Consider the following 27,234-nt stretch of genomic DNA (forward strand, 5'->3'; position numbering starts at 1 on the left):
AGGGGCGTTTACGCAGATCAAGTGAAGAGAGCCGTCGCGAAACTTCCGAGTGTTCTGACGGGTGTTTTCGGAGTTTTATTGCCAAAGCGTTCCAGCGGCAATTCCTTTTAGTCGAATTTTTCTATAGTTTTACGCTAAGAACTGCAGTCGACGATTTCACCGATCTTCTTCCTCTTCATCTCATTTTCCTTGATGGTCGCTTGTACGAGTTTTCTTTTATTTAATCGGTCATTAGCGCTTATTGTTAATTAGTTTCTAGTTCCAATGGGCCGTTAAAACTTGATATGTATCGTCAATTAACGTTCGCTACGAACGTTCGAGGAAGATCGGCAAAATCTGCCATAAATCCCACGGCGACTAGCTTTTAGTGTATTATTTTACAAAGTACAAAACACAAATGAATATCAACGATCTCTATGATGAAAGTAATTTCAAAAATTAAAAAAAAAAATAGAAAATAAAAAAGTATGCGATTTGGAGGGACAGTGGAGCGTGTTTGCTTTTCCTCGGGGTCGTTTACTTATGGGTGGGCGGAAACCCATCGAAGATTTCTTCGAAACGGCAATTTTGCGCGTTGCCGTTGCAACACGTTGAAAGTGCATTAAAACGTCAGTCGATATAAAATAAGATAATATTTATTATTTCATGAAATACAGATAATATATGCCTTTCCTCAACGTCACCGACGATATATTTCTTACTCCGCATTTCACTAGGACATGGAATGTATTCAGTTTCCTTCTTCTCTTTTGCCTTTTCTGCCTCGCGGACAATCACCCGCGATTCTCGACTGGAAGTGAGCAAGTTTATTGCTGAGTAAATACAGTTGCGCTTGTGAGCGTTTTTTGTGTCCTAGCAGTTTTTTTTTCTTCTTTTCACGAGACTTCGCGCATTTTTTTTTTTTTTTACTTTATCGTCGTCCTGCGATTCTTATTCTCGATCAAGCGTAATACGATTAACCCGAACATCGGAAAACACGTGAGGCGCATAAAAAAACTGTACCGTGAAATGGGATAAGTTTGCATCAAAGAAAGCAACTTTTTTTGTCTTGAAAATCTATATATGCATATTTAATAATATTTCATAATCAATTTATCATTCATTTAAATATATTTAAATAATAAATGTGTTCATTAATATTTTACGATTTCAGGTTTGATTATGTGTTATGTAAAGCTAAATAGATAAGAAAAATGCAAGCAATGGTCTGTGAAACGAGAAAAATTGCCATTAAAACTTACAAATTATTTCTTTTCAGACTTGAAAGAATACAAATTTTGTTTTTTATGACGGCGCAAAAAGTTACTTCCATCAATGCGCTTTCACCGCATATTCACGGTACGCTACAATACGGTTGTATATTCGTCGTACAGACAATGTACGTCCCCGTCAAGAGGAAGCAGATGGAAACCAGGCTCCGTTTCCGCCAGGCAATGTTGTACGTCAGTGATATGTTGCCTCGTCCTAATTTATCGTTCGATCCGCCTACACTTGTAACATTAAACGTGATAACACTTATTAATCTCCCTTAAACTTTATGCGATTACAGTGTTTCGCTTGCTTAGACTAAGATCCGTAACAAAACAAACGTCAACTAACGTCCGCAATCCGGCGGACGATCGCCGTGTCATCGCCAATGCGAGTTTTCTAAAACGTCTTGAAACGGACGATCATTTCGCTACTCACCGGAATTACGCGCGAACAATGCACCCTCGCTCCTCTTATCTGCGGAATATTACCCGGGGGGTTGCTCTCGCTTTTCTATGAGGGAGGGTTGATTCTCCCCCTCGTACGCGACCCTCGTCGGCGACGAGTGTTATCATAAAAAATCTTACCTGAATTGTCGTGATATTGAAATCGTTAACAGCGCTTATAATTTTACGTCTAGATTCATTCTAGATCTGTCGATTTACTTTCGACTTCGAAGCCGAATCCGTCATCTGCGCTATTTCGAGTACGATCGGTATATGAAATGACAAGAGTCGTTCGCTCAAAAAATCGATACGCCCTGCAAGGCGCATATACGAGCAGCTACGATAGATAGAAGGGTATGTATATGTGTGTATATGTATATGTATATATATATATATATATCGGGTGTCTCGCACGGGGCGATTCCGTTTATACTTTATGCATAGCTTGGCTTGAAAGACATCAGGTACATTTCGACGTTGCGTTACGTCAAACGACGATTCGTTCGAGTGATACAAAACGGTACGCTCGATACTAGAATACGATATATGTAGATTTATGTACGTATGTGTGTATCCCCGCGTGTCATTTCACCGCTATTCAGTCGTGTGCATCGATCGCACCGTAGCGGGAAAGGGTGTATATGTGTATGTGTGTATTCTCGTGTACGTATATAAATGTCCGTATACGCAGCCGTTCCATCCAGCTTTGAGAGGCGCTATCCTCATTAATCGCGGTTTAAACGCGCCTGGAGAGAGCTTTAAAGCATCCGTCGCGGCATGCCCATCGATCGTCGCCGTCCTCGCTCCAAATTCGCGAAAAGGGAGCGAAAGAGAGAAAGAGAGAGAGAGGACTCTCTCCCGAGTCGAGTGCTAAATAGTACACTGCGATAGCTGCAATACCTCGCGCTCGCACGAAGATGCGCTGGATATTGGCAATGTAGACTATCGGATTCCGGATTATACGGTCCCGCGGCGGAACGCAAATCTTCGGACCGCAAGCACACGCTCGGAAAGATTTCTCTCGCGGTGCGTCAAGGGTGCAGTCTTGGAGCGTTGAAGTCGACCGGAAGAACATCGGCAACGCGCTTGAAAGCACCGCTTTCGCTTTTTTTTCTTCCCTTCTCAGCGCATTATCCAGCGCATCGCGCTGGAGCACCGCACTCGCGATTACCATGCGACGCGTCGTCTATCGAGGGCACAGCGACGCTTGAGAAGCGCGCTCGCGAGAAGACGCCTTCCTCACGAGAGCGTGAAGACCGTGGGGGTGGCGCGATCCCGCTCCTTCGTGCTTTCGACGATGGTGCTAGTGGCGCTTCTGCGACGCTCCGGCTCCGCGATGAGGAGCAGCGGATTCTTCGGCGGGCTGCTGTCGTCGCTGTCGTCGGGCAGGCCGTAATCGGTGCGGCAGGCGAACGCGACGCTGTTCGCCCTGCGTCGCGTCTTGCCCTTGATCGACGTCGCGGCCGGCGCCGGCTGCTCCGGCAGCTGCTGTCCCGTTGTCAGGCCGCTGCTCCTGCGACTGCCGCGTCGCAGGAACCCCGACGACGTTCTGCCGGATGGAACGGCTCGTTCTCAGTCACCCCGGTGTCTGACTTCTGTCGCCGTCGCCGTCTCGACGCTGGTGGACCCGCGCTCGCTCGCGGTCGAGTCGCCTGGTCATAAGGGCGCCAGCGTTTTGCCGCGGCGCGCCAGACGGTTCTCCAGCCACAGGTACGGCACCACCGCCAGCACCAAGGTCGTGGCGAGGCCCAGCACGCGATAACGGGTGCACACTGCGCCATGCAGGCTCAGCGCCAGGGTCAAACCGAGCCAACGCCAGAAGAGCGACGTCGACAGCGGCCCTTGCCACGCGTTCGGATACAGGCTCATTACCAGGGCTGAAAAATCAAAGTCGTTCCATTCGCGTCCGCATCTTGAGAGAATTGTTGCTTTTATGTAAAAAAGCGTATGTGTTTGTCCTCTCGTCTTACCGATTTATTTGCAACCACATTTTTTATTTATTACACTTTAAACGAGAAGTATTTCATTGCAAATTAAAATATTAATTATCTCCATTTGTTTCATTTCTCATGATTACAAGACGAAAACGTCTCATTTTGCTTGCTCAATAACACCCGAGCGATTTGTGTTGTATGCACAACTGGCGAATGGCGCCGCGTTTTAACAAGATACAGGCGCAGTTGACAAACCTGCGGATTACCTTCGAAACTCTAATCTGGCTTAGTCGCAATATAGACGCGAAGTTTCTAAGAGCCGGCAATCCGGCGGTTTGCGAGCTATCTTTGAACAAAGTCGCTTCACATATAGATCAAAGGTACTTACTGTACGTCAGAGTCTCCCAGATAGAGTTACAAACTCCCCAGGCAGCTGATATGACGTGAAAGAGAGCCGGGTCGTCTCCCGTTGGTCTCCAAGTGACCAAGACGAGCAGGAGACACGCGTGGAAAGCGAAACCCACAACTGGAATAAAGGACAGAATTTTTTCTCTATTTTTAATCCGCGATTGACAAATCCAAATTGACAGAGTCAGACCAGAATTATTTTAATATGTTTATGTATCTAATTGTAAATTAATGTAATGTTTTCTTCGTTTATTTTTCTCACTGTATTATTATAAAGTCCATTTTCGTTGCATTTATTTAGTTTATTTATGTATTTTATATCTTGAATAATGTTTAGCCTCGCGCTCTAGAGTATTATCTATTTATTTAATTTTTTTAGATTTATTTAAATCCGACGATTTACTTAAATCCGAGTATTTATTATTGATTATAATATATAAGAAATCACTTACCCACGACAAAATATCTCTTAATGTGCCTCAGCAGCATCGAGAGCGTCACGGCGGCGAGAGCTTGCAACATGGCCAAGCTGAGGAAACTAAAGGTGACCGTGCTGGCGCCGCCCAAGGCGCACACCACGTACGCCTGTAAAAAACAAAATCCTAATTATAGTCTCGTGATTTAAAAAAAAATACTCGACGCTAATTATAGCCGGTTTAAGGAAATTTACAGAGTCACCCCTCTTTGCGCGCACATGCGTTTGAGAAAATATTTTTTCAAGAAATATATGAACGAAGGATCACGAGACGAAAGATAAGTCCGTGGGATTTTGTTAACGTCTCGAAGGGAGAAGATGGAGAGTCTTCTTCAAATAAAAATGATCTCCAAATAAAATATCTCCAAAAATATATAAAACATGATATAGTTTAATATCTTTTAAAATTATAAAAAAAGATTTTTAATTTATTAAATTATATTTAAACACATAATCATAACTGTGTTAATATTTGTTAGATTTATTATTAAATAAAACAAACAATAAAGTGTTAAAGTATTATTATCGTTTACCTCGACAAAGTCGGCGTAGATAAAACCCTGTTCCAGCCCGATGAAGAGCGTGAGCGGCGCCGCGAGTTGAAGCTTCGGGTCCTGAAACGCGCATTTCACGGACTTGAGGATATCCTTGACGCTGGTGCGGTCATGGCTCGCCTGCGGTTCCTGCATCCTGGAGTCGAGGAATGCGCAGGATATGCCTAGACCGAGTACTGCCAGACCGAGCCAGATGCTGACGAGCACTCTCGACGTGCCCGACGCGATCATCGGCAGATACATCGATTCGTTGTAGAAGTACGTCTCCTCTGAGCAGTACTCAGCCCCGCAAATGTCCCCTATGTCCCCGCTGTTTATTATACTAGATGGTATCAAGTCTGTTAGCCTGACGAGAATCCATGCGATACCGCAACCTGCAACGTCGACCAACAATACATTAATCTGAGCTTAGATCTGAGATTGATTAGATCTGAGCTTCAATATCAATTAATATAATAAACGAGATCAGATAATCAACAAAGTTTGTGCGGTTTTTCATTAAGTTTATTATTCAGCAAAGCCCACGAACTTTGTTATTTACCTAATAAAAATTTTGTTTAGAAAAATATAAAAATGAATAAAGTTCCGGCAAAACGAGTTACTCTCTTATTTATTTTGGCAAAATTAATTAAGCAGAATGTTTTTAATTACAGTTATGATTTTAACACTTTTGTAAATAATATACACGTGCTTCTGAATTTCATGAATAAATTTGTGATGTTAAGAAAGGGAGCGAAGAAGATATTGGCCAATATACCGAGTGCGAGGCCGAAGTCCTCGGTCAGTTTGATTGCTCGATTGAGCCTTCTCAGGTAGCACTCGCGCCGAGTCTCATCGGGGTCCTCGGGATCGGTGCAGACGAGCGCCAGGCTGGTCGCGGATACGTTGACGTGCGACGTCCTCGCCAGGAAGCTCGAGCTGGCGCAGCAACCCAGCATCGCGTAGCTGGGCGCGAGTATGTACCTGGCGATGCGGAAGAGCGCGCGTGTTAACTTTCGTGACAGCTCGCTTTGTGATAATAGCGTCTATTTTCGTATCGCGCCGGAGTGAAAGAGACAGAGAGAAAGAGACGAGAGAGATAGAGGCCGCGCGTCTTCGCTCGCCGCTTTCGCCGATCTTTTTTTATGAGCCAATAAATACAGCCTCCGTGGAGAGAAAGATTTTTCTGACACGGGACCAGAATAAAACGGCGACGTTAAAGAACGTAGAACGTAATAAAGGGAAATCTCACTTTCGTAAGCTCGAGGCGGTATATGGAGAACGCTCAAAGTAATCGGTAATACACATACCCACACCTGTATCAAACGTATAATTTCACGTTGAAGACGTGAAAGAAAATTTTATGAATACGATCGCGTGCGAAAGACAGGAGCGTTCAAGATCGTGGATTAATAAAATAATTCTTGGGACTTTTTTCTATTGAAACGCGACGGCATCCATGCATTGGAATCGTACCACTTGGGATAGAGATGCACGCCGACGAAGATAGCGGTGACGAGGTGGCTCGCGGTGATCGCGAGATTCGTGCCGAGCCGCTGTATGACGATGGGCGCGAAGCAGCTGGTGACGGCTGCCATCATGTAGAGTTGAGCCAAAAGTACCGGACCCAGATGAGGTTCGAACGCGCCCAGGCCCGCTTGGAGCGGAAAGATGGGCAGCGTAGCGGCCGAGCAGCTCGCGTGGCCGAGCAGTAGAGCTGCGATGTGACGAAGTACGGCTTTACGCGGTGGTCGCGGTCCGGACGGAGCCGCACGGACCGCCGCGATCAGCCGGCGCACCGACGACGCGCCCGCCGACGAGTTCATGGAGTCGCGACGTCGCCACGACAGCGCCGAGGTGCGCGTCGACCGACAGGAGATCGGCGAGTACGCTGCCATGTGCTGCGAAACGAGAGAATGAGATGAGCGAGGAGAGAAAATTTTTTTCAATCTTCTGCGTGACTTGACGTGATCGACGACGTCTAAAAACACTGATATAATGGCGATGATATCATCTGCGACGAAAAAAAAATAATGATAAAAACAGTGCGTGTGGAAGGAGAGTCAAAAAGTAAAGAGACATTTAGGGAGTGAAACTCTTTGAAAAAATCCCTTTACTCTTTAACCTTTCCTCGTATATTATTGGTTGTGATTTTATGATCTTGACATCTGTTTGAAACTTTTCTCAGCGTTTTTCTCTTCAGACTTTGATTTACATTTAGATTTTATCCTAAGTAAGCGCGATGTCGAAGCAGGAATCAGACTCCGGTTTGGAATCTGATAGTCCTAGCAATCCACAAACATCGAATATAAAATAGAATATAAAATAAGTTTAACTATTGTAAAAATAGTTTAAAAATGATAATGTCACATATTTTAAGATCAGTTAAATTAAAGTCTCAACGGTCGATTTGTACCTCCAACATGGCATCATTGTCGCACAAGGTAGAATGATGATGCCCGCTGCTTCTCGAACGCCTATGCGTGTGCGCCAACGGCGGAGGTTGCGGCGGTAATCGTATCGGACCAAGACCGCCGATCGGCGCCGGTTTGTACAATGGGCTCTCCAGCTTGTCCTTGGACAGCTCGTGTAGATTCGGCAACGACCCCATTGTTCCCACCCCGCCGTTGTCGCTTTATTGTGTTAGCTTTTCACGCGTGATCGAATTCCTCGCTCGATCTCATTACGATCGAGTAGCCGCCGTCACAATCGACGTTTTCCTCATCCACGAGTTAGTCACCTACATAAAAAAGATTAAACTCTATACCAAACGCAACAATGTGGATAAGATTTATAATACTTGTGTTCGTATTAGATAAATTGTATCTACAAGATGAAGTTTTTTTTACGATTTAAGATATCCGAATTTAAGTTTATTTTATCTGAAGCATTTTAGAAAGCAAGAAATATAAATTCAAAATCTACTGTTATTTGGATACTTCATTTGGATATGTTTGGAATCTTCAGAAAGCCTAACTTTTGACGATTATGTTAAACTCAGTTGCCTCAGGATGAAGTATTATGCTTCGTACGCCGCTAGTTAACAAAGTTGCGACGAGATTCCTGCGTGTCTTGCATAATTCAATTGACGATTCTCGGCACTCGCGTCAATTACGGAATTGAAGAAAAAACGGTAAATGATAAAAATCCCAGCAGTCACCTGCACCTTGAACGAGAACTTGTCGAGTGAATAGGCAGTTAATATAAATGAACGTGACCTTGGCCATTGCTTTGTCGAATGGTTTTAATCCAATCACAGTGATCAATGGTAATTGATGATCGGTACTTAAAACCGGAAACGCAGACTAATGCAAATACACTGCGAAACGAGTCCGCGATTGCGCCATTCGTGATTTTAATTAACTCAATAGAGAAAAAAAATGATCACGAGCGACGTGCTCACTGCAAATATAATGATTATTAACTTCTTATGCAACGCAAGCTTGTAATTCAGCACACCTGCTTCGCGGTGCACGCCCCCAAGCGATGTGAGCAGTCCCTGTTATCGGACGATCTTATTGACGATCGAAGACGAAGAATCAGATTTACACATTTATCTCTCGCCACATTCTAATTTGTAACTTCAGATTTATGTACGTTGGAATTAATGATTGAATTTTTGATTACAATGATTAGACTTTTAGATGAGAGATTCTTATCGAGAGAATAATCCGCGGAAATCTACTGGTTGTTATTTTTTAAATAGTGCAATTTCAAGGCAATTAAAAGATCGCGAGAAGCAGAAAAATTATTATTAAATTGCGCAGTAAACATCATAGAGCGATTTATTCTTAAAAATTCATTAAAAGTCCTCGATTTATGATACTTCGTAACAAGGAAATCGCAGAAAAGCTGCGAGATTTATACAAGTGCGCACTTGAGAGTTGACACTTATGAGTGCGTCTCTCGGAGAACAAAACGTTCAAGTGAGTCCATCGAGAGAAATTCAACAACGAAAAGCTTTTAGAGAGCAAAGTTCTCGAGATCAAAAAATAACGAGCGTCGAGCTCAATCAATTCGCAATTGATTTTTTCATCTCCCGATCTTATCTCGTCGTCTTTCGTAACTTCGACGCGCCGCATGCCGCGTGTGACTTCACGGTGGAATCGGCACGTGGAATCTATCGAGAAACACGCAGCTTAGATGGGTGTAGTTAGTAAATTGAAGGCGAGCCGGTTTTAACAGGTAAAACTCCGGCGGTGTGTGACTAATGAGCTCGCGGAATCCGCGAATCCTGAGATTGAAAGGAGGGGAGATTAGAAAAAAAGAAACAAAAACAACACAAAGAAAAGTCAAACTCATTGCGGTAATAAAATCCAATACAAGCAAGCGAAATGATTATTAATGTTACAAAGTTGAAAAATATAGCGGAAAAAATAATTGACGTTGGCGTTGAATAAAATAAAGGATGAGGAATCGCTTACATCCCGTTCTCCAGGGAGGCAACGGGACCTTACAACTCCAGACTTTGGAAGTCCTGACAACTCGACGGTCGCGCGCTGCAGTTGCATTCTATATGCGATATCTGTCGCGTGGATGCTGGATGCATCTCGCGGCGTTGCGACAACGAGCGTCACGGAGGAAAATGCGGCCGATGCGACGCGGTGTTGAATCGATATTTCGTTTTTCAGCACTGTTCGCGCTCCCGACCTTGGCTATTATTCTCGTGTCGGCCCACGTAACGTTAAAGCTGCCGATAATTACGTGGGTTTGCGCCGCCGGACCCAAGTAACGCGCAACAATGACTGAGAATGAAAAAAAAAAAATGCTGCAAACTCATATCTATCAAAGCCCTGAAAAAAAAACTCGATAACTGATACAAAGAAGATAATAAAATTTTGTTTTCGAACTAATTAATTTTAATTGATTTTTACACGAGGGAAATAATTTAAAGTTCAATTGTCGAGTTATTTAACTGAAAAACAAAGAGCACAAAATTCAATTTCGCATACATAATAATCCATTACAATTTACATTAACGAATATAATTATTCTTGAAAATTTATAATTATACGAGTTTAATTAGCATCACAAATTGTCCATATTATTGCAATAGAATTATTTTCGCCGAAATTATTTATATTAATTATTACTATTAATTATTACTATTTATGTGTCGCAATGCGATTATTTCGACACAGGCTTTTTGATCGAGGAGAAAACGGTACCGCGTGCAAACCGGGATTTGATTTTTTCACACGACGCGTTACACATGACAGTAATAACAGCGATGGTTGAAGAAGGAGTGGAAGACAACGGAGTTGATGGAGCAGTTCATCGTACATATGCTCGAATCTCGTATATTTAGACGGAGGACGTTCCAGATCATCGGAGACGGTTTACAAACCGAAAGAACTGCAGCGGTAGTAAAGAAAGAAAAGTCGTAAAAGAGAGCGGAAAGCTTACGTTTTCGCGTTTACACTGCTGCACCGCGGATCGACATGCACCATGCTTTCCGCTGACGAAGAGCTGCTGAAATTCAGCCGGTTGTCGCACAATAGATCGTCATGGGGCATGATCACCGCCCGAGAAGTCGATCATCGTCGTTCTCATTCCGCGCGATGACGACGGGCTTCGTCGCTGTCATTTGCCGTGCAAATTTCGCACGTTGCTCGCCGACTTAAATCGAGTACATCGCGTTTAAGCATCGGCGACACGCGACGTTGAATTTCCACTCGCGGCACTCGCAGAACGATAGCGAGTCGGGAATCGCGATTATTCGCATTCCGAAGTTCGCGCGTCACTTGGGTTTTAATTAAAATTAACTGTTAAGCATAATGCACTCGCGGAATGTCGGCGATCGCACTCGGTTTGGAAATCGTCGCTGCGTTTCAGATTGAAATATAGTTAACAGCACGCGGAATGACACAATCCCGCGCGTGAATAATTAAGCTCGAATCTGATGTATCCGTGTAATGTCAGTGATTACTGGAGGCAATGCGATGTCGCGCGGCGACGGAATTGAAATAAAAATTAACGCATCGCGTTATTCTAATTTCTATGAATCACGCGCGATTGTTATCGTCACTTCGAGGACTATTATTAATGCGCGGAACGTTGACACGATGAATCACAAAATACGAAGGACACAGTCAGATCGTGAAGTACGAAGGATACGTCAGGACACTGACGTTTTACGATCGATCGCCGATCTTTTCACGAGGAGCGAGACTTCTGTTCTAATCAATTTAATTAACAATTCTTCGGTTTTCCCACATGACAGTCAATAATGTCAGGAAAAATTCTGATGTTCCCTCAAGAAATAAACACAGTGTGTCAATCCATAATTCAGATCCTTTCGTCTAAGACTACGATCTTCTCACCCGCGTCTCTCGAGATCGCTCGGCTGCTCGAGATCGATGGTGAGATTCAGGGAATACCGATCCGCGCTCACGACAGGATCCAGGTCCTGGGCCGACGAAGGGACGACTCGCTGAGCGACTCGTCTCTCCGTTCAATTCGGTGTCGCTCGGTTCTGCTCGAGCCAGCTCGGCTTGGCCTCCTCTCTTGATGGTCGATAACAACGAGAGTGCGTACTGAACGCGCGCTCCTTTAATTCCCTCCGAATCTCTTCAAAGAGTGCATTCTCACCGAATCTCACCTGGGCGTATGAAAAATCTCATTGCGCGATCCTTAATCGATTAATTATCAAGAATGCCATTATCGTCGCGAGATCTGCTGCGCGATTCGCCGAGCTGATCTCTCTCTCTCTCTCTCTCTCGACGAAATAACTGTCAGCGTTCGCGCGATGTTTCACACTTTTTATAAATTTAAAGAAGTATAATAATTCGATAAAAAGTCGCATGTTGAAAGAAAAAAATATAACAGTAAATTTGTAGGAATTATAAAGGAGATACATTTAATTAAATCGCAATCAATGCATTTAAACGGTAACACACACGTACCGTTTGGAAAACAAAACGCTAGGATTCCGGATTAATTGGCATCGAAATCCCCTGTCGCTCGTTAAAAATCAGGTCGGGGTCGTACGGGAACGATATTAGATCCATAATCAGTGTCTCCCAGCCATTAATGACCCGCGCTTTTGCGAATATGAAGGTTTCGCTCGCGAATCCAGCGGCCTTCCACGGTTATGCACGCGCCGCGGGCGTGCAATTGCATCTTTCAATTTCATCGTGAGTGTCGTCGACGGTAACATTGCATTGTTGCGCCTGTCACGCGTGGCTGACACGTTCGATAACGGGGGAGAATCGTGTGCGAAGTTGAAAATGATTCGTGATATCGGCAGAGTGCAGAATTAATTGAATCGACAAAGAAAAGAAAACACACACTACTTAAAATGCGGCAAAAAAATAAAAATAATTAAATCAATTTTTAATGCTTTTAAAAAGTATTTTTAAACAATATTTTTCCATTATTTCTATTATGGATTCAATTGTTTAGAACGAATTGATGACCGGTTTAATTATCGTTGTCACCTTGAAACTTTATTTGAATGGTTCAAATATTTCACAACTTTAATGTAAGCTTTCGCCACATTTCGCTTGACAGGGAAAATTTTGTGCGCCTGTATTCGACCGCGTAGACGCCCTTCTACGACCTCGAAATTAATAGATCCGGTAGGAGAGTGTGAATTTATGCGACATTTGTACGAAAGGTACGTACACACATATAAGACCGTAAATTCCTTCGCATTTTCACTTCCATATTCATTTAGAGTCAAATAATAGCTATTAATTTTAATAGCATGATTATGTGAGACTAAAGTCAACAAAGTGTTTTGCATTCAACTAAACGTATACAATTTCTTGCAAGTTCTTAGATCGAACGCGACAACGAAAACACGTTCTCGAAGGAGCGGCGCGATGAATAATTGCAATATGTGATTAGTTCCATTTAGTCTGTCCCGAAGATCACATTCTCCGATTAACGATCGCGATCGCGACAATAGAACATATGCTCCTGCCTTTCAAGGAGAGACGTCGAACCGCCTTTTATTATTGCATAGCGGCGCATTTAACAGCCGTGACACACGAGAGGCAGGGAAGTATGTCAATGTTACGGCGATCGCATGTCATGTATATACGTGGGTATGTGCAAGCCGCTCTTCGAGCCGCGGGGTTAATCACCTCGGGGGGGTCGCTTATTGTGCTCTACCGGTCGGCAGAAACCAAGTCTTCCCAAGCGGGGCTCAATTAGCGGCCGAACTATTTCGCACGCGATTCACGCCTTACTTCACACTCGATACTGTGAAAATCGATTGCGAGCGAGTGAGCGTTATTCTGCATAAATAATTTTAGCAGGTGTCAATACAAATTATTTTATAATGATAAAACGTGCGCACAAACATATTTCCTTTATAAATTATTGAGAATGAGAATTCACACTTAAACAATGAATATTATCATTCGATAATTTAAAAATAATAATCATTTCTGCTGGATGTTTAAGTGATAATTACTACAGTATATTAGAATGCCTTGAGTGTCATTCTGAAACTTTATATGGTATTAATAATTATTTTTCCGATATGGTGAGTCCGCATTCTCCGCGTAAGTGTCTTCAGATATAGCCGTGTCGACTATCTGAATAAAAGCCCGTGATACATGCTTTCTGCTGGATTACCAGCGCGCGTGACTTCGCGGCCGGCGCTTCGAAGGACTTCTCTGTTACGTTTCCGCGGCGAAGCGTTGTAGTATCTTACCGCCTCGCTTCTGTTCTCTGTTCTCCCGCATTGTGACGAACGATTGTGATGTAACGGATAAGGTACAAGCGGTCAAGTTGCAGCGCGACCTTGAAATCGAAGATCGAGAGTATCAAACTATTATTGCCGGTGGTGGTGGTGAACTCCCACTTATGGTGAAGCATACTGTACGTATGTACACACTATCTCGCGTATTTCTGTCCCCTTCCTTCGCTCGATCGCCGCTGACGGAAGGAAGGTTCGATCCTTGAACACTTTCTTATAAATGAAGGTTGGTCACCGGTTCGTGCCTCATTTGACGCTCCACCCTCCGCAGGCGGAAGGATCGATCCGCGGGATCATTCCGTTCTGCTGTTCTCTCGTTACCTCTTTCTCCTCCGGCTCCCTCGTCGACGGATTCCCGCGCGTCGTTCCACGGTGCTGAGTAGAGAGCTTCCTTCTGATCCTTCCCGGATTTCGAGGATCTCGATCTCGCGGACTTCGCCGAGGAATACGTGAGTAATCTCATGAATTTGTCGGATTCCGCCAAAAATGTTCATAAAGTCAGAAATGAAAGGTGAAGAAAAAAATAATTGTTAAAGTAAATTGCTTTTTGCGTTATTACTTATTGAAGGAGACGAGTGAAGAATTTATTACAATCAAAATCGACGAGGTATTCCCAAAGGAATTTTCATACATAAACAGCAATAATGTTTTTGTTTTACTTCGCGAGATTGTATTGTATGGGGGATACAGAGTATTATTTATTTATTATTTTTCCTTTCAATCTTATATTCACCATTTCGATCAAATCAATTTAACAAGACTTCATATTTTCTTCAAGTTAATTTTAACAGAACATTGAATTTCAAGATTTAACGTGTAATTTCCACTAAAGAAAAATCACTTCTTAGCTGAAGCAAGAGGCGGTAGTTTCAATTGATCATCCTATATAACGTTCAATGAGCCGGATTTTGCATAATTAAGACTGAATGTGAAAAAAGCGCATAGTGAAAGTATCGAGTGAACGTGCGAAGGAAAAACAATACGCAGAACTCTAAGTACATGTAATACAATACGTATGTCGAATAGTATTCGCGCAGTTGCCTTGTGTATTATTTATGAAACACGGCTCTCTTAGCAAAGTGTCAATGCAGAAACATAAATCCGCATATGTAAGGTTATTTATAAAATATAAAATTTTCATGATTATATAAACACGCGTCATCTGCAAAAATGTATTTTTTTTTAATAAGAGAAACATTAATAAAAAATTTGTTATTTTTATTGAAAGAGTATCTTTCGGAAAGAGGAATTTGACATAAATAGGAAGATTTTAATCGACCAATCGTAAGTTCAAATGATTAATAAATATGCGATTTATTCAATCTATTGACATAATTTCATGTGATATGTGGGCGAATCGCGCAATCATGGTAGATTTTATTCATGGCAATCACTTTCGATCATACAGTCGGTGATCCCGGTGATTAATTAGTGCAAATGTGATTATTATCTTAATCGCGCTGTTTTGCACTATTTGCGTAGCTCGCAATGTGTCATACATGGAGGTCTGTTAGATCCGCATCCAATCCGGGATGCCGACGCACAATATACGCCCATAACGTCCGCTTAGCCTTCGAGTTAACGCAAGTCTCTAATTAAAACCTGTCGCGACCGCTTCGATCACGCCCGCATACATTAACGGCGATGTGTTTCTCACAAATCATTATTGACTATTTTTACATTTCCGCGGCATTTCAATTATATGTGTTATATGTATTTTTACATCTATTTTATTATCTTATTCTTGTTGCCTTTAAGTCAATTTTGTAGTCTTACGGTTGCGCTTAAAAGTATATTTTTAATTTCGCGCAATAAATACACGTCTGTGGACGAGCGAAAACGTTCTCACAAATGTTTGTGAAATGCAATAATAGCGAATATTGGTAAATCATTCGTAACTAATCAGCTAAATATGATTAATATACATACATCACGTATCCATTCAGTATCACATCTACGATGCGTGTATTTATTATGTGCACTTATGAATCAGCCATATGCAGAGTAAACAACGATGCACTCCTGCGTGGATAATTTAATAGATTTATGTAATATATGTTTATTAGGTGCGAGCATCTGATACGCTGTAAATAGTTTATTAATTGATATTCACCTACAACAATGCCAGCTATTATCATTGCTACTCTTTCCTGTCAGTTTATCTCTCTCTGCGATTGCAATCGCGTATTTACGTATTACGCATATTTTATGCAATTAAATTTTATTTCCATACATTGACAAAAAAATAGAAAAATTTGAATGCGTCATCAAAAGCAGAATGTTAGAAAATGTTTAAATATAAGACATCCGTTCGCTAAGATTAAGCTTGTATATTTCTTTGTTCACTCAAATTTTCATTGAAGAAAAGTCGTCTCCAGGCTTTTATAAGAGCATGCCCGGATGCATGCTTCGTGGAGCACCCTGTATAAGTAATTGTTCGTCGCCCCACGGAATCTCTTGAGCGACGCCGGAGAAAATCATTAAATCCGATCGGCCGGAAAATACGGAAAGCTCCCCTCGGAAAAAACGAGACAGCTTAAGCGGCCGAATGGCTTTTATTTAATCGATCGACATCGGCGCGCACGAACTCTTCTCTCGGCGATATAAATATCGTATCGAAAGGGACAGCCGAGTTAAACCCCTTCTGTAAAAATACATACTTACGAAAATCGCGTCATGAGCAATTTTTCAAATTTCTAAACTGATCACGTCTTTGCATTTCGTTACAGCAGTTTTTAGATAAATTAATTACCGCCATCAGTACGAACAAAAATATCTTGAGCACTCAAAAAAATATTTCGCTGATGTAGTTAGATTTCTAGATATCGCAACAAGAATGTATCGCTATTTTTCGTATCTGTGAAAACATTGTTTGTCACATATAGAATTTATAGCAGTAATGTTCTAGCAATAACTTCTGAAAAATTTAGGTACCATTGCTAAATGTTATTCATTGCATGATCTAACACGTGATTGATCTTATATAGATAGGCGCTTTAGAGAAACTTTCTTTTTAAAGTTCACAAACAATACAGATATATATTCTGTTTCTGTCATCTAAACTGATTAAGTAATTACATATACAATATCACAACAGTTGCTAATCATTTATCTGTTTTAGTTAATTTTTTACACCTAGAAAATTTTAGCTATTATTGCAAGATCATTTTTTTGAGTGAGCGATACAACTTAAGTACGAATTACGTATTCGTATTTTAATTATCACGTGCTATTTGTAATTTGCATCTATTTTGCATTTTACGTGTTATTCGAATACATGTACCATTTCGCATTGACGCGCTCTGATTTTTTGTTCTTATGCCAATTATTAGTAATACATAAGCACAAAACACGATAAATATTTATACCTTGAAATTTGAATTTTCAATAACAAGCAAGGTTAGTAATGCATCTTAAATTATATAATACTTAGATTTTTCAGTTACATGTCCTTGTCCATTTATTTGATTATATAGAATATTACAGACGATAGTTAAATTTTTTATCTGCTGAGTTTCCGTGTTTCTGAGAACGCGCATTTATAGTCATTTATAATCAAACATTTTCCCAACCGTTAAATTCCCCATTTTTTAAATCAATGTTAACTCAACTTGAAATAATAAGTTCTGAGTAATAAGATATAAATGTGAGTTATATTTTATGTCGCAAATTATAGATGCTGTTTTAACGCTAGAACAACGCCGTATATTTCTTTTCCCTTGATTCGCAACTTTGCTGTATAATCTTTGAAGTTTTCTTAGAAAAAAAATTAATTAAAGCCGGACAAGTTAAACAAGAAGGAATCTTTGAAGTCTCTATTTCCATCAATCTCACCTCATAATAAACTTCGAAAACAACTAAGTTTCTGGCCCACGTACTAAATCAGACGTCAAATTTGATTACTTTGTTTTATACTTTTATTTATTTTTCTATTTTTTTTAACATTAACATATTGTAATAAATATAATAAAAGAGACTTTGCAAAATACGAGTAGAGGAAGAAAAACTTTAAAAAGTCTGAAGTGTAGATGGCAACTATAAGTATATACATGATCCACTTTATCTTAAAGAGTTTAATGAAAAGAACTAAAAAACTTGAGTTTCAAAGAAGAAAATGAAATCTACGATTGGCAGAGGCATGCGATGCAATGCGTTGCAGTTATTAGCTAAAGTTTTCACAATCGCACAAGTATTTCTCAACAATCAGTTTCAAATGTTCGTAACAAACGCACGAGTTCGTTATCTGTTCTCTGAGAGTATCGCAACAACCGATCGCAGATATGTGTGTAATGCGATAATGCGCGCGACGGCAAGAGCGGTAGTTTCGCAGAATGGAGATTAATTGTATTTATATGCGCTAACTTGTTGAGTCAAAGAAAAAAAAAGAAACACTTTGCAAGATTGCTATCCTAACCGCATCGACGATTCGTATAATTAGAAAAGAAAAAATAATAAAAAATTCTGCAACATCCGCGTCAGTCGGTAAACAATATTCAGAAATTCTCGCTTAGATTATTATATAGGAGGCATGTGGTACAAAATCATCTTCGATTTTTCTAATATTTTTATAGATAATCGGAGTAAAATATTGATGATGTAATAAAGAAAACGATTGATGATAATTTTTATATGCAAATTATTCGATCTCGCGACGTAGAATCCTCGTTTGATGATATTTTCCTCAACTTTATTCGTATGCAAATGTCGAAAATGCTGCGCGTGAAAAATTATGAATTTTAATGAAAAATTATAGCGCGTAATTTTACGCAATGTACTCGTACTTATGATCTTATTTACGTTTTTATCTATGAACTATCTCGTGCGACTGCGACCAAGGATCTTTGCGTTTCAGATAAATCACATCCATGCTTCTCGTCTGATAACTTCCGGCCCAACCGAGATATATCACAATATGCGGCGATTCTCATATTTATTACTTCATATCGCACGATGCCGTAATGACAGACTTGTGTGTCTTATGTCGCACTCTTTTCATACTCACATTAGTTCAGCAAATAGATAAATTAGCTATATGTCACCAAATTGATATAGACAGACTATTCCGATAAACGGTAGCTAAGCTTATTTTGCCTGTTCTTATGTTAGCCTATAAATCGCTGATTGTATCAGCGCAGCGCTCGCGCGTATAATTACAGCGAATTGAATTACAGATGTGTATCGCTATAACCATGCATCGAGTGCACTTTGTCGTCAATAGAACGTTTTTTTCAAACTATCGTGGAAAGATTAATTCGCTGTCATGGAAATATTTTATTATTATCACAGCTTGATTCCTCATTGCCAAGTTTACACCTTGGCATTTGCAACCAATTCATCAGCGAACTATCAATCAATAGTGGAATTCTTTAAGCATTTCAAGTATTTAGAATGTTCGTACTATTCAGAATTTACGGTCCCTTCCGTCGATCTCATTGCCATTTCTTCAAAAATACCATTATTTTCTGACATTCATTGCTCTGTCATCCGAAGCGTAACGACCTTCGCTCGAAATCGATTTGTCTTCCCGATTAGCTCCATCAGCTTCGCGTCTTCACCTCATTTATCAAATAAATTCATACATCAAATAAATTAAAATGGAATAAGAAATAATTACACAAGAAGAAATTTAAATTAAGGAATGTGGATGTACGATTAAACCTTAAAGAGCGTTTTCCTTCTCTGCAAACAGCGAGTCACTATTTGACAAGCAGCAGGTTTTAATGATATGCAAATGATCATTTTCGTTCCATCTCAACGATTTTGGTTCAAGGTGATCCGGCCGAGTGCATAAGATACGCGTCTTAAACTTTTCGCGCGTGTACAAGAATACCGACTTTTCTATCCGTTCGTTGCTGTATAATCGCAATTCCCGCGGAATTTGTTCCTCCTTGCTCGAAGACGATACTCGTACGTGATGAAACGCGACACCGCGCGAAATCATGATGATAACGACTGCGAAATTTCGTATTACGCGTGCCAGCAGGGACACGTGCGGGAATATGTTATCGTCTACTTTGCTTATTTCACACTGAATTTTAATCAAAATTTATCTGACTCTCTCATTGTATTATGATGATGTAAAAATGTGTGTGCGACACAGAGTCTAATGTAATTAACATAATTTAATGCATAATTTAACATTTAATAACATAATTTAATTATATGTATCGTATTCTCTTGCATATTCTTTATATGCTTTGTAATTTAAATTCGAATTTTACTCTAATAATAACATTGCTTTAATATTTAATTTACAATAATTCTTTATATTATAAATTAAATTGTTAATTAATAAATTACTTTTACGCGTATATGTTTGGTATATATTTTCGATAACTAAATTTAACAATAAAAATGAATAACTGCATCTGCGTTTTGCAGCGTCATCAACAGTCTTCCTGTTCGAACAACAATTATTCCTTAGACGGAACGCAACATCTGTATCTAATTAGACCGCTCTCCATTTGCGGACTTTCCGATGCTATAGTAAACGTGCTTTGCAGAATGCACTCGCGTCATTCGCTTTTAGGGTCGATGCGGTACACCATTCTTGCAATTGCATTACACGTAAACCGCCGATGGAGACCTTGAGCGATCACCGGTACCGTACCGACCGACATGTAACCGCTACTCGGTCAGGATATTGAAATGAAAATATGCTGTCTGATCGATCATGATTAATGAAATTTCACAACACATTCCGATCGCGATTTGCGTCCGTTTTCGCCCCATTTCAGTGAACGCACGCGTTCACATGTAAACAGGGAATTTTCATATTCATGAAACATTAGCCTTTGACGAACGATCGAACGAGGAATCTAGGCCAAAGGCCACGTTTCTTTTTTTCCTTCTGAAAACGATTAATTATTTTGTTTCAGGAAAATTTATAATTAGAACTTTATATATAAAAGTTTATATAAAGTTCCTAAATATAATATGTGCTTGGAGATATCATTGTATATTTTAATCTTAAGTAAATATCTGGTAATTAAATTCTTCACGGTTTGCGCGCGTATTATCTATACACGTATTATCTATTCAAATAATGCAAACGCGCTGATAAAAACACTGCTGTCGTCTACCCCGAGTCGAAATTTTCAGCCTAGATTAAACCTACAAGTTTTGTCGAATTTGGAGAACCAATGTAAGCTTTAATTCATATATATAGATATAACATTACATTGGCTATTGCCCTCCTTTGATACTAAAAATTGTTACTTATTGCCGTTTTTTCCATGTGGAAGCTCAAAAGAGTACCTACTGAGAACCTCTAAAAAGGCTCCAGGTTCTATAAATATGTATTTCTAGAAAATAAATATTCAAAATTACTTAATAATCTATTATCTCATATACTCTACTTGCATTTAATGTATGGATCTTGATTTCAATAAACAATATATTAATTATTATAATTTGCTTAACTGTAAATAGACTGCTATAAGCAAATATTATATAAATAATATTCACTTATCTCTTACATATCTATCTGCAGTTAAGTAAATTACATAATTAATGTATTGCGCTTATTGAAATTAAGATATGCATTAAATACAAGTAAATGTGACCTCTCATAAGCTGGCAGGACCAAATCAGCAGAATCGAATGCGACTTATCGGAAAATTTAGTACTCATTTTGTACTATTTTGTACCACAAAAAATAATTTTGTACCCCGTGCCATTTAAGAAAAAATCGTGGCGCTGCCAACTTCATATTAAGCTAGCAAAACCAAAAAAAAATATATATATATATAAATAAAAAATACAACGTATACAGTTAGCGCTGAATTTGTACTAATTTGTACCACTCAAAAAAAGTCAAAATATTTCCATTAACCCCTTAAAACAACCCTTATTTCGTCTATCCTAGAAAATAGGACATTTCTTTTCCGATCTTTTAAGAATTTAATCAGCACAATTGAACTAAATTTATCTTATTACTTACCACTTGTCATGTACTATTTTGTACCACCAGAAAGAATTTTGTACCCCGTGTTATTTGAAAAAAAAATCTTTTTTTGGGTGGTACAAATTAGTACAAATTCAGTACTAATAGAATCTATCGTTATTTGTTATTTTTTAATAATTTTTATTCGGTTAGTTCCACATCATGTTGGCAGGACCACGATTTTTTTCAAATAACACGGGGTACAAAATTCTTTCTGGTGGTACAAAATAGTACATGACAAGTGGTAAGTAATAAGATAAATTTAGTTCAATTGTGCTGGTTAAATTCTTAAAAGATCAGAAAAGAAATGTCCTATTTTCTAGAATAGACGAAATAAGGGTTGTTTTAAGGGGTTAATGGAAATATTTTGACTTTTTTTGGGTGGTACAAATTAGTACAAATTCAGTACTAATAGAATCTATCGTTATTTGTTATTTTTTAATAATTTTTATTCGGATAGTTCCACATCATGTTGGCAGGACCACGATTTTTTTCAAATAACACGGGGTACAAAATTCTTTCTGGTAGTACAAAATAGTACATGACAAGTGGTAAGTAATAAGATAAATTTAGTTCAATTGTGCTGATTAAATTCTTAAAAGATCGGAAAAGAAATGTCCTATTTTCTAGGATAGACGAAATAAGGGTTGTTTTAAGGGGTTAATGGAAATATTTTGACTTTTTTTGAGTGGTACAAATTAGTACAAATTCAGCGCTAACTGTATACGTTGTATTTTTTATTTATATATATATATATTTTTTTTTTGGTTTTGCTAGCTTAATATGAAGTTGGCAGCGCCACGATTTTTTCTTAAATGGCACGGGGTACAAAATTATTTTTTGTGGTACAAAATAGTACAAAATGAGTACTAAATTTTTCGATAAGTCGCATTTGATTCTGCTGATTTGGTCCTGCCAGCTTATGAGAGATGTAAATGTGGTAATAGAATATTAAATAATTTCAAATTATAGGTCAAATATGTAATAAAATATTAAATAAAATTTTGAATTTCAATTGTTTTTTGTTTATTCGAATAAATTTTAATTTTTAAAAATTAAATAAAAATAAAAATTTTTAAATTTTAAAATAAAATATTCGAATAAATAGTTATTTATAATACTAAATATAATACTGAGTTGCACTTAATTTTTAAAAATATTTTTTACTATTCATTTGTTATTATTTATTTTATATTATAACATTTATTATATTAATCTGAAACAATAGAAATTGAACTCAATTATAGATTGAATATTAATATTTTTATTGCTAGAAATTTCGATAAGATTTGGAGATTCAAAAGAGGTAGGAGTTGTAAGAACAAAAGTAGGAATTGTATATTTAACATCAATAAAAATAAGGGTTTTCTAGGACAACAAGATTAAAGAAAGGTCAAAAGAAGACATAACACTTTCAACATAGAACTTGTAGGTCAAGGAACATTATTAGAGGCACAAATAACCATGTATGAGGTTTATAGTAGGTTTTAAATTTCGACTCGGGACGCGATGGCTAATATGTTTGCCAACAATTGCGACAATTACAATTTCCATCACACGTTAATTATATAATCCTTCGCGGTGTATAATTTTGCAACGATAATCTTGATAGGTGGAAAAGGAATTATTTCTCAAGATATACATCTTTCAGATCAAGTAAGGAGTCAAATGCTCACTTCGGTAATGAAAAAATTGGCACTTTTCTACAAGCCTTATGCGTTGGCTATTGTATCAATTGGCTATGTTCTGGGAGAATTAGGTCATTATCTGATAGGTAAGTTAGATCAAGATTTATCTTGATCATTAATTAGCTTCTGATAATGATAGTAATTATATTTAGCAATTACTAGCAATTATATTCCATTATTTTTTTCTTATTTTTTCATGTATCGCGTTTTCAACGCATCTAATTTTACTAACGACACCAATTTCATCGGCAAGGCGTAACGAGCAAAGCGATCGCCGAGGACCTGCATTACGGCGACATTTCCTGCCAATTTAATTCAACGACATTGTCGTTGGTCGACCTTCCGATACAATGCGAAGCAGCAAAGAATTCCACTTCGTAAGTCCAGCTAATACCACCTGCTCTAGAAAAGCCAGCTGGGGACGTGTCGCCGGGATGAATCGCGCGTAACTGTATGCGTAATTAGCGAGTAGTCAGTATTTCCTCGTCCGAGAGGTAACTCGATTTCCTTGTTGGTGATTGATTCGCCGCGCGACTTAATATCGCGAAGTCACGCGTCGATAATGAAACGGGATACTGCCGCGAGAGGACACGCGACTTCACCTCCAGATTGATCGAAGCGTCGTTAACATTCCGGGGGAGACTGCTGAGTCAAATGCCACGAATAATCTCATGATTTACAAAGCAAGAAAATTCTTCATCCAAACGAATTTCGATTTGCATGGTAATTCTAAGGGCATTAATCACGTGGCTCGAAAGCTTCCCGCTACACGCGCGGCGATTATTGTATTATCGCGTTCGTCATCATATATCACTTTCGCTTGGTCTTCGCATAACGCGCTCTTTGTGCCGCAGCTGCCGATCCCTGGAACTGAACGGATCTTATTACTGCGAATGGAATTACAATGGCCTCGGTCTGGACTATCAAATCCTGGCGGGACCGAGCTTCATCGCGGTCTTCACGATCGTCGGTGTTATCTTGGGTTTCGCGGCCGACAAATACAACAGGTGATTAATCAATTAACTAATTATCAGTTCAACTAATTATCAGTCTCGCATACATAATGTTTGTTACAGAGTGAGGATGTTGACGATCTGCACGCTAATATTCAGCGTCGCGATCATCCTGAGCGGGGCGGTGTGGGAATACTGGCAGCTCGTCATTCTGCGAATGGTCCTGGCGGCGGGGTAAGTTCTGAGGGATAATGATAGTGCTTCCGGCTTCCGCTTGTTCCTTTATTCACGAGCGACAATGGGCCCGCGTTCGATTGCGTCGCGTATTAATAAAATCCGAACGGATATTGCAGAGAGGCGGGATGCAATCCGATGGTGACCGGTCTTCTATCCGACTGGTTCCCGGAAGAACAACGGGGCCTCGTCATGTCCATTTTCAATTGGGGCATTTACGGCGGTTACGGCATCGCCTTTCCGGTCGGCCGCTACATTACTAAGCTGAACGCCTGGGATCTGGTGGGTTAACTCCGTCATTGCTTCTTTTGTGTTATTTCTCCGCTTTTTTCGTATTGAATTTCGAAGCTGATACGTTCCGGAAATAACTGCTCGATCTATATCCCGAAATAATTTCCGCGCGGAAGAAAAGTACAACAAAGAACGTGACGAATTAAACTCCAACACTGCTTCGATAATATTAATGAAATTTTTCGCTGACAATAGCATAAAAAAATTGCTAGACTCGTGGGATTAAATATCTACTAAATCTATGCAGAAAAATACAATAATGTAATTAACTACTGTATTAATGATACTGTAGATTAGATGCTAGTTTAATTGAGAGACGCGTAATTATAAATTAATGTAATGAGGATAAATTAATTGGCAGGGCTGGAGAATATGTTATTACGGAGCCGGTGTGATCGGCTTAATCGTTGCCGTGCTCACCGGTCTGACGCTCACCGAGCCGGAAAGGAAGACGATCGGCGAGGAGTCGGCCGACGAGAAGCAAGTATCGATTTGGAAAGTGATACTGCAACCACGCATTATACTTTTATGCCTCGCTGCCAGCATCAGACATTGCGGTAAAGGGCAATACCTTGACGCAAAAGGATTGAGATACAAATCGAGGGTATATTAGCGTCTACGAGTTTGTACTAATCCGGCGAATTCGTCTCGCCGTGACACTCTCTTTTCTCAATACTTTTTCTGATCATTAAAATCTGCGCGAATTTTTATCTCGTTAATTTGCGAAGGAAATGAGTCGGCTTTGAATAGCTAAATTTTGTATAATTCAAAAATACAAATTATTACGAAGCGAGAAGGAACTATTTCAGTCGTCTGAGAATTTTTACGAGCAAGTTTGTTTCTTTCTTCACGACTTGATGATTCACTTCCAATTGTTTGTTTCTAATAACTGTTTTTCCAATTGCGCGTGATTTATGCAGGAAGAATTAAATCAGGAACGTTTTGTTTTCCTTTTAGGTGGAATGTGCTTCGCCTACAATTGCGATCTGTACTACAGAGACTATTTCCCGGATTACGATCTCGGCTGGTGGCTCTTCACCGTCACGATCGTCATCGGCAGTATCGGGGTCGTGGCCGGCGGAATAATTAGCGACAAGTTTGTGGCGAAAATGGGAATTCGGTCGCGCGTAGCGTGTTTGGCGATCAGCCAAATAATCGCGACGCCGTTCGCATTCGGTTCGGTATACTTCACTCCTCTCTGGGCCATGATCACGCTAGGAATTTCGTATTTCTTCGGTAAGACACGAAATCGTATGTTGAATCAATAATTCTGTGCATGTAAAGTTACACAGAGTGACGAATTTAACAATTCAATCCATGATCAATTCAATATTGATAAATATTTTATGTAAAATAATATTTTTGATATTTCTTTATTCGCAGCCGAGATGTGGTTTGGAATAGTGTTCGCCGTCGTGGTGGAAATAGTTCCTCTAAATGTACGGTCGACCACCATCGGCGTTTTCTTATTCGTCATGAATAACATCGGCGGAAACTTACCAATACTCGTCGAGCCCACCAGAATAGTCACTGGTTTCCGAGAGTCATTGTATATTTTTTACGCTGGCTTTTATGGCATCAGTAAGTAAAGAAGTGGAAAATTCATTCTCATACATTTGCATAATCTCATAAATACTCTCATAAATATAGATTGTATAATTTATCATTTCATTTTTTTTACATCCAAGCTGTTCATAAACATTTTTTCTGTAAGATTCACTCTGAACTTTTCTTTTAAAATTATCTTCTGATGTTCATAGAATTTGACTTTCATAGAATTAACTTTTAATGTAATCATTATATCATCATTCATCTACATAAACGGCCAAATAGGCTTCTTCTTCGACTTATCGTTTACGGAAGAAAATGTATCGTCGTGTAATGGTATCATGATGCTTTGTTGTTAGGTTCCATTCTGTTCTTTTTCACTATGTTCCTAATGGACGGTTCCGAGAAAGTAGGAACGACCGAGGTGGATCCGCCAGTGTACGACAATAGCACATTTACTAACGACGATGGCCAATTGCCAACGTTGGAGTGGCCACGATTTCCGGAGCGGCCGCCGATCTACGAACATTCTCGGTTATGAGCCGGAAAAGAGCTGTCGTTCCAGACAGTATCTGTAAATAGTACTTCGAGCTAGGTACAAGTCGCGTAGCTTAAGTGTTAACGCCATTAAAAAATTGATTACGAAAAATTACTGTTACCTGCTACAAAAATTAATAGTGTAAGAATATTGATAAGGAAAAAATTTTGTACAGTAGAAAAATACTAGAAAAATAATGGAAAAAGATATGCATATATCTTCTTTTTTTTTCAAGCATCGATGGGTTAAAGTTCTTCGCGTCGATATTTGCGAAATCGCAATT

The 27,234-nt window shown here is 39.5% G+C and overlaps 2 protein-coding genes across 4 annotated transcripts; one reads left to right on the plus strand and one right to left on the minus strand.

The window, feature by feature from the left end:
* Positions 1–619: 619 nt before the first annotated feature.
* LOC105678263 (UNC93-like protein) lies at positions 620–11,677 on the minus strand. Of its 2 annotated transcripts, none has more exons than XM_067357939.1 (8): positions 11,368–11,677; positions 7,461–7,784; positions 6,521–6,945; positions 5,823–6,028; positions 5,045–5,439; positions 4,489–4,621; positions 4,017–4,154; positions 620–3,571 (listed from the first exon to the last, which is right to left on the minus strand). In XM_067357939.1, the coding sequence occupies exons 2-8, from the start codon at positions 7,653–7,655 to the stop codon at positions 3,351–3,353; spliced, it is 1,713 nt and encodes a 570-aa protein (XP_067214040.1). In that variant the 5' UTR covers positions 7,656–7,784; positions 11,368–11,677; the 3' UTR covers positions 620–3,350. The 2 variants fall into 2 exon arrangements, with proteins under 2 accessions (XP_067214040.1, XP_012232876.2); XM_012377453.2 differs by having other exon boundaries at positions 10,451–11,677.
* A 2,055-nt stretch (positions 11,678–13,732) lies between these two features.
* LOC105678264 (hexuronate transporter) lies at positions 13,733–27,158 on the plus strand. Of its 2 annotated transcripts, none has more exons than XM_067357942.1 (10): positions 13,733–13,876; positions 23,351–23,473; positions 23,641–23,764; positions 24,242–24,394; positions 24,464–24,574; positions 24,694–24,856; positions 25,227–25,422; positions 25,823–26,101; positions 26,249–26,446; positions 26,773–27,158. In XM_067357942.1, the coding sequence occupies exons 2-10, from the start codon at positions 23,368–23,370 to the stop codon at positions 26,952–26,954; spliced, it is 1,512 nt and encodes a 503-aa protein (XP_067214043.1). In that variant the 5' UTR covers positions 13,733–13,876; positions 23,351–23,367; the 3' UTR covers positions 26,955–27,158. The 2 variants fall into 2 exon arrangements, with proteins under 2 accessions (XP_067214043.1, XP_012232877.2); XM_012377454.2 differs by lacking the exon at positions 13,733–13,876 and adding an exon at positions 13,972–14,203.
* Positions 27,159–27,234: the final 76 nt, after the last annotated feature.

The sequence above is a fragment of the Linepithema humile genome, chromosome 6 (assembly GCF_040581485.1).
Source record: "Linepithema humile isolate Giens D197 chromosome 6, Lhum_UNIL_v1.0, whole genome shotgun sequence".
In the NCBI taxonomy this organism is placed as follows: Eukaryota; Metazoa; Arthropoda; class Insecta; order Hymenoptera; family Formicidae; genus Linepithema; species Linepithema humile.

What these genes read in the sequence shown, in the direction of transcription:
- LOC105678263 (XM_067357939.1), bottom strand. Translation starts at nt 7,655, where the DNA reads ATGGGGTCGTTGCCGAATCTACACGAGCTGTCCAAGGACAAGCTGGAG. An exon ending in GTGCATCTCTATCCCAAGTG is followed by an intron (nt 6,029 to 6,520) that starts GTACGATTCCAA and finishes CCGCATCGCCAG; the next exon opens with GTACATACTCGCGCCCAGCT. An exon ending in CTGGGAGACTCTGACGTACA is followed by an intron (nt 3,572 to 4,016) that starts GTAAGTACCTTT and finishes TTGATTTTTCAG; the next exon opens with CCCTGGTAATGAGCCTGTAT.
- LOC105678264 (XM_067357942.1), top strand. Translation starts at nt 23,368, where the DNA reads ATGCTCACTTCGGTAATGAAAAAATTGGCACTTTTCTACAAGCCTTAT. An exon ending in AGCTGAACGCCTGGGATCTG is followed by an intron (nt 24,857 to 25,226) that starts GTGGGTTAACTC and finishes ATTAATTGGCAG; the next exon opens with GGCTGGAGAATATGTTATTA. An exon ending in TGCCAGCATCAGACATTGCG is followed by an intron (nt 25,423 to 25,822) that starts GTAAAGGGCAAT and finishes TTTTCCTTTTAG; the next exon opens with GTGGAATGTGCTTCGCCTAC.